The 7,238-nt window shown below is 56.4% G+C and overlaps 1 protein-coding gene across 2 annotated transcripts in view; it reads left to right on the top strand.

The window, feature by feature from the left end:
* LOC108286425 (angiotensin II receptor associated protein) overlaps positions 1 to 6,497 on the top strand; it is a 19,053-nt gene extending 12,556 nt beyond the window's left edge. Inside the window, exons 2-4 of one of the 2 annotated variants that reach the window (XM_037729763.1) lie at positions 1,755 to 1,860; positions 3,007 to 3,181; positions 4,624 to 6,497. In XM_037729763.1, coding sequence (XP_037585691.1) covers positions 1,858 to 1,860; positions 3,007 to 3,181; positions 4,624 to 4,739 — 294 coding nt within the window. In that variant the 5' untranslated portion in view covers positions 1,755 to 1,857 and the 3' untranslated portion in view covers positions 4,740 to 6,497. Of the gene's footprint in view, positions 1 to 1,754; positions 1,861 to 3,006; positions 3,203 to 4,623 lie in introns of both variants that reach the window. The other variant, XM_037729757.1, reaches the window with a different exon arrangement.
* Positions 6,498 to 7,238: the final 741 nt, after the last annotated feature.

Here is a 7,238-nt window from a genome sequence, read left to right on the forward strand (position 1 = left end):
TTTTTTTTTTTTTGAGACGGAGCCTGGCCCTGTCACCCAGGCTGGAGTGTAGTGGCACAATCTCAGCTCACTGCAACCTCTGCCTCCTGGATTCAAGTGAATCCGCCTGCCTGAGCCTACTGAGTAGCTGGGACTGCAGGCATGCGCCACCATGCTCAACTAATTTTTGTATTTTTAGTACAGACAGGGTTTCACCATGTTGGCCAGGCTGGTCTCGAACACCTGACCTCAGGTGATACACCCACGTCGGCCTCCCACAGTGCTGGGATTACAGGCATGAGCCACCGTGCCTGATAGCACCTGCTTTTTTCTTTCTTTCTTTCTTTCTTTTTTTAAATCTTTTCCTACAGTCTAGCATGTGAACCTGCTTTCTTAAAAGCAAAAGATAAGATGGTTTATTCAAAGACCTATTGAATCCAGTGACACTAAAAACCTGCCTTGCACACGTCTTCTGCATAGTGCCCTTCAGTGAATGTCATATAAATCTAGGAAGTGGTCGCTGCATGCAGCGGCAGGCAAGGCCCAGTGGGTTTGGTAATAAATGAGGTAGACTCAGTCCCTGTCCTTCTGGGTCTTCTTTGCAACACAGCAGGGTGACAAGAGCATGGCCTCTCCAGCCAGACGCCAAATTCCAGCCTCACTGCTCAGCAGCCATGTGAGCTTGGGCAAGTTACTTAACCTCTGTGTGCCTCAGTTTCCTCATCTACAAAGTGAGGATAACAATAATACTTCCTGCCTAGGGTTGTTAACATAAATGCACATAAATGAGTTAATTTAAAGCAGTTAGAACCAGCCAGGCACAGTGGCTCACGCCTGTAATCCCAGCACTTTGGGAGGGCGAGGCGAGTGGATCACGAGGTCAGAAGTTCGAGACCATCCTGGCCAAGATGGTGAAACCCCGTCTTCTATTAAAAATACAACAATTAGCTGGCGTGGTGGTGTACGCCTCTAATGCTAGCTACTCAGGAGGCTGAGGCAGAAGAATCGCTCGAACCCGGGAGGCAGAGCAACGTTGTTGTGAGCCGAGATCTTGCCACTGCACTCCAGCCTGGCTGACAGAGCGAAACTCCGTCAAAAAAAAAAAAAAAAAAAATAGTAGAACCGTGCCAGGTACTAGCAAGTGCTCTGTGTTTTTGATTGGATTGACCAGCGAACAAATCAGTCAACAATGTCAGTTAGTAGCAATACCCTAAAAGGTAGAATAGGGTGGGCCTTGTGTTAGGAAAGTGACAAGGTCCTACTTAGCATTGGTGGGTGAGGGAAGGAGTTTCAGAGTGAATATTAGAGCTACCGCTCAGTGACAAAAGGGGCCAAGTGTCAGGGTAGAGGGCACCCACTGCACAGGGCTGTGGCTGGGAGGTCAGGGAGGGCGGGGCTGTGTCCGGGGTCCCACAGGCCCCTTAAACCTTGGTGAAGAGTCTGCGTTTTATTCCAAATGGGATGGAAAACTGTTGGAGGATTTTTAGCAGAGGAGTGACAGCATCTGACTACACTACCGGTTGCTATTTAGAGAACAGAGTGGCAGTCAGGAGGCTGTTATCTGGCAGGAAAGGGAGGTGCTTGGGGCCTGCAGGGACACAGCCAGATCCAGGGTCTGGGTGGGAGACGAGCCCATGGGATTTGCTGGCGCACAGCCAAGTGGTCTCAAAGACTAAGGTCTGTTCTGGGAGGAGGCCCTGAGACCCCCAGCACAGGAGGGAGGTGACCTGCGGGTGGGTGGCTGCCTGACGGGACTGAGCTGCCTCTTCCAACAGGGGCTGCATCGTGTTCTCGGGCTCCTATGCCTGGGCCAACTTCACCATCCTGGCTTTGGGCGTGTGGGCTGTGGCTCAGCGGGACTCCATTGACGCCATAAGCATGGTGAGCTGGGGTGGGGTAGAGGCGGCAGGATGGGGGCCGCAGCACAGGGCGAGACACAGCCTGGCTCTGCCTCCCTGTCCCGTCCAATCTTCCCTCTCTTCCTGGGGCCGCCACTGCGCATTGTCTAATGCCTTATTCTTCAGCCTCCTGGGCGTGAGCCCATGCCTGTCTTGGGAGCCAGCATGCTGCTCTTCTTGTCTGGCTTAGAGAAGCCCAGGTCTGCCATTATCTCCCCTAGGAAAGCCATGGGGTGGGTCCCACCAGTGCCCCAGATTGGCCACTCTGCAAGAGCAATGGATCATCCCCTGTAACCTGCCTCTGGGGCTCTCTTTTAGGGGAGGGGACATGGCTGGGAGACCCGGCCAAGAGGGCACACCACTACTTTAGGAAGGAGAGGTAACCCAGCAAGCCCCATGGGGCAGCGTGCGCCCCACACCGGCTCTTCAAGCCTTGGCCAGGGCTTGGGGTGACTGAGGAATGAGAAGGGATTTTCTTTTTCTTTTTTTTTTTTTTTTGAGACGGAGTCTCGCTCTGTCACCAAGGCTAGAGTGCAGTGGTGCAATCTCAGCTCACTGCAACCTTCGCCTGCTAGGTTCAAGCAATTCTTCTGCCTCAGCCTCCCAAGCAGCTGAGACTACAGGCATGTGCCATTATGTGCGGCCAATTTTTTGGGTTTTTAGTAGAGATGAGGTTTCACCTTATTGGCCAGGCTGGTCTCGAACTCCTGACCTCATGATCCACCTGCCTCAGCCTCCCAAAGTGCTGGGATTACAGGCATGAGCCACCGTGCCTAGCCCTGAGAAGGAATTTTCTTTGTGTTGGAGACAGACTGGGTAAACTCCAAGGAACCTTCCTTTATGGAGGTTCTAGAGCCAAGTCTTGTGCTCATCATGGGTCTTGGAGGTGATGGAAAATGGGGGGGGGAGGGAGGCTCTGTGGAACCGAGACCTGGGCCCCCTGCGTCCTTGCCCCCAGACTGCAGTCTCAGCCAGCGGCTCCCCAACGGGTCCTGCCTGCTTGCTTGCTTGGTTTTCCAGCAAGCCCCAAGGACACAGTAGGGCATGAAACAGCTTCCCATCTGGTACATGGTGGGGAGCCACAGGGCGTGGCAGGGCTCTTGTGCTCATCAGTGCGTGTGTCTTGCAGTTTCTGTGTGGCTTGCTGGCCACCATCTTCCTGGACATCGTGCACATCAGCATCTTCTACCCGCGGGGAAATCTCACGGACACGGTCCGCTTTGGCGCGGGCATGGCCATCCTCAGCTTGCTGCTCAAGCCGCTGTCCTGCTGCTTCATCTACCACATGTACCGGGAGCGCGGGGGTGAGCTCCTGGTCCACACTGGTGAGGCCACCACCTCCGGCCAGCTCCCCACCACTCCCTTCTCTCCCTTGCCTGGCCCCCAGCCTCTCCCCCAGTGAGCCGGCCTTGCCCCATGGGGCCAGCGCTCAAGGTGCAGGGAGAGCATGGCATGGGCACTCTGTACCAGGCTGGATGAGCCCAAGCTCCTGGTCTCTGCTGCAGGAGCCCAGGGGTCCCCTGGCTGTCCTGGTCTGCTGTGACCTTCCCCTGCTGTGAGGCTAAGGCTGGGCCCTTCTCACAGCCTAGAGCACAGGCACAGCTGGGGGTGCCATTTAGTTCCCAGGGGCAGCCCTGGGCTGTCTCCAGCGTGAGGGCCACGGGCACCTACAGGTCTCCTCTCTGTTCCCACCGGGCCCCGACACTGGAACCCCATTTCCTGCCACGTGGGGTCTTTCCTCTCCTGCGGCAGAGATTGTGCTAGGTAGCCAAGGAGAGTCTGCTCTAGCGTAGGCTGTGGGAGCCTCAGCGAAGACGGCCCTGAACTGTGGGCACTCTCCCCACCCACCAGCCCCGCCCCACTCGCCCAGCCTCACCCCCACCCCGCCCTCTCCCACGCCCTCTCTGAACTCCTGTACCCCTTCTGCTGGTGGCTGAGCCGTTTGCCTGCTCTCTGACACCTCTGTCTCTCCTCCTTTCTCTCTCTTTGAGAGGAGTGGAGGGAGGTGGTGGGGTGTGGCCTTCTACCTTTCACTCCTGAGAAGAGAGGCCCCAGGTGGCCTATGACTGCCACCAGCTGGTCGAGGGTAAGAATGGCCTGGGGCTGCCCCCAGGGAATGGACGCCAGAATATCTCCCCTTGGACAGATGAGGAAACTGAGGCCCACAGCCCTTGGGACATGCTCAAGTTCCCAGGATGAATGTGCAGAGGAGGGGATGAGCATGAGGAGTGTGAGGTGCTTGGAGCCTAGGGTCCTGCCTTGGACTCAGCCCCAGCCTTCGAGGCCGTCTGAATACAGTAATGTGGCGTCCTCCTGCCTGAGAGGGGAGCTGAAGAGGAGCATGTGGGCCCGGGGCTGGTGTCCCTCTGCCCAGGTTCCTGAGCACGTGCTGCCTGAGGAACCACCCCATGGCACAGTGGCCTGGAGCCTGGCTTTGGCTTGGCTGCCTAGGTGTGGGTCCCAGCATCATCGCTTCCAGCTGTGTGATCTCAGCAAGTCATTCATCTCTTTGACCCACAGTTTCCTCATCTGCAAAGTGAGGATGATACCCGCTGCACAGGGGTACAGGAGGATTGAATAATGATACATGCTAAAAGCTTAGTGCCTGGGGCTGCTGCCTCTATCTCTGGTGGTGTCAAGATGCCCAGCCACAGGGTGGCAGGGGTGGATCTTGCGTTGGACTCAGCAGAACGTCTCGAGTTCTCCCCATTCACTTTTCTTTCCCATCATGTCCCCTGCCACCCAGGTTTCCTTGGATCTTCTCAGGACCGTAGTGCCTACCAGACGATTGATTCACCAGAGACACCCGCAGATCCCTTTGCAGTCCCAGAGGGCAGGGGTCAAGATGCCCGAGGGTACTGAAGCCAGCCACGCTGCACCCGGCCCCACCCCAGGTTCTAGGGATGTTCCTGACCTCCATCTCTGGGACCTAAGATGGAATGTGTCTCCAGCTCACAGGTTACCTGAACCAAGTACCCTGAGAGGCCAGGAGCCCCCATGGGCCACCTAGTGCCACCCACACTCCTGTCCCAAACTCCCGGAGGCCTCCCTCCCTTCAGGGCACCCGCTGGTTCCCGGGCTGGAATGAAGATCTTTCTTCATCTCCTACCCCATCATGGCACCACAGAGGCCCCCAGCCGAGTCCTGCCTGACTGTGGCAGGCTCAGGCCTTTAAGTCCTGGTGATGCCTGTTTGTCGGGCTTTGGGGGAAGCCCTGAGAGCTTCAGGTCTGCTCAGGCCCCAGGAGCAGTCTGGCATGGGAGTGAAGTCCTGTGCGTCTCACTGCCTGGTCACGTGGTTCCTAGCTACCCAGGGCTGGAGGCCAGAGGCATCAGCAACACTGACACACCACAGCCTCCAGCCTCCCTTTCAGAGCCACAGCATTAAAGTTTGGGGAGTTCTGTAGATGGGCTGTGTTTTGAGCCACTTTCAGTCTCCTGGCTGGGGTGGGGACCGGCCTTGTTCCTGGGAAGATTTCTCCTGCCAATTCCCAGGTGGAGCCTGCGCTGGGCCACCCCATTCTGTTGTGGCAGGAGGAAATGGGCATGTTCGTTGGCTGAGCTGGGCTTCTGCCTGGCTCTGGCCTAGCAGAGGCCACAGCAGAGAGACACTGCTGGGTGTGGTGTGTGGCATCCATTTCTCTGAACCAGATGACCCAAGCACTGATATGAATCCTACTCTGCCACTTACTAGCTGCGTGCCTTCAGTGTCTTCTAGAAAGGGTGGGTGCCTGCTCCAGGTATAAAGCGCCTGGCATGAGGAGGGCTCCCTAAGTGATGGCGAAGTTGTTAGTGGACTTGCTCCTCGAGCCTGTGATCATGCTGGGTTAGGTGGCAGGGGCGACCCCTTCCTGGCAGCCCTTGTGTCTGGTCACAGCTGACTTGGGCTGAATCATCCAGAAGCTCCCCAGGGCCCGGACCTTCCCCACTGACAGGTCTGGCTCTCCACAGCTTGCTCTTCTTCCCCCTGGGCCCCAAGTGCCAGGACCTTCCCGGGCATCCTGGCTTGTCCCGGGCACAGGGTCAAGGCCTAGTGCACAGCCCCCATCATTCACTTGTGTCCATTTGTCAATCAAAAGAGGCTGAGTACCTGCCTGGTGCCAAGCGGGCTGGGGGCTGCAGTGGTGACCTTTGGAGCCTGCTCTCTCGACCTAGGAGTCTTCCCACCTGGAGGATGACAGACGAGGCAAGAGCCCCAAAAGAAGGGGACATGGGCCTCTGGGCCCGGAAGGAAGGCTGCTGTGGGGAAGGGGCTATGCTCTGAGGGCTGCCGAGCAGCAGCAGTTGTGAGAAACTGGAAACAGCCTCGCTGTCAGGAGATGGACTAGTAAGCCACGGTCCATTCATTAGAGGGAGCACGGACCAGTAAGCCACGGTCCCTTTACTACAGGGAATATGGACTAGTAAGCCAAGGTCCACTGTAAGCCACAGTCCATTCATTATAGGGAGTACCCACCAGTAAGCCACGGTCCATTCATCATGTGGAGTACAGTGCAGTAAGCCACAGTCCATTCATTATAAGGAGTATGGACCAGTAAGCCACAGTCTGTTCATCGTATGGAACCCGGTGCAGCAGTTACAGCAGATAAGCCAGACCTATTTCTACCAACGATGGTCCCCACAAGTATGAACAAAGCAGATTGCAGAATGGCATTGGGATGAATTTTCAGACCTCACAGCTTTGGTGTGTGTTGTTCCTTGATGTATGTGCAGTAAAATAGCAAAGCAGGGACTAGAAGGACACCTGTCAAGTTGATGACTGAAGCCAACCTGGGTGGAGGAGGGGTGTGGCCTGAGGGGAATAGGACTAAGACCCAAGCCCATATCTGTTGCGTACGCGGCTTCCTGGCCCTGGGAAGTCTTGCTGAGTGCCAGCATCGTGAACGTGTCAGATTCCTGAAGGGAATGAATGAGAAGCCGGGGAAGGGGCTTGGCCCAGGCAATGGGGAGCAGATGATGGAACCTGGACCACCCAGAGGGGAGAGTATATCTAGAGATCTCAGTTCCTCATCATCCCAGATCCCCAGGTTGAGCTGGCTCTTTGGGGGAGAGGATAGAGGAAAGCTTCTGTCTTGGGGTGCCCCAGAAGCAGAGCCTGTGATGAAAGCGAGGGAGCTGGGTTTTCCAGTCATTGGTCAGGAGCCGCTCAGGGAGTGGGAGAGGGTGACTTAGATTTGCAGGCACCATGACCCCTGACCATGCAGACATTTGGGACCCGGAGAGCCATCAGAGGCAGACAAATAGGGAGGCAGGCACCCATGCGGCTGCCCCTTCCACACAGCAGGCACCAAAGGGAGAGCTTCTAACATACAACAAACACCGCAGAGCCCACTGTGAGTGAGGCTGTATTCCAGAGGCAGGG

Source organism: Cebus imitator, unplaced genomic scaffold (genome assembly GCF_001604975.1).
Source record: "Cebus imitator isolate Cc_AM_T3 unplaced genomic scaffold, Cebus_imitator-1.0 Scaffold15, whole genome shotgun sequence".
NCBI classification, from domain to species: domain Eukaryota; kingdom Metazoa; phylum Chordata; class Mammalia; order Primates; family Cebidae; genus Cebus; species Cebus imitator.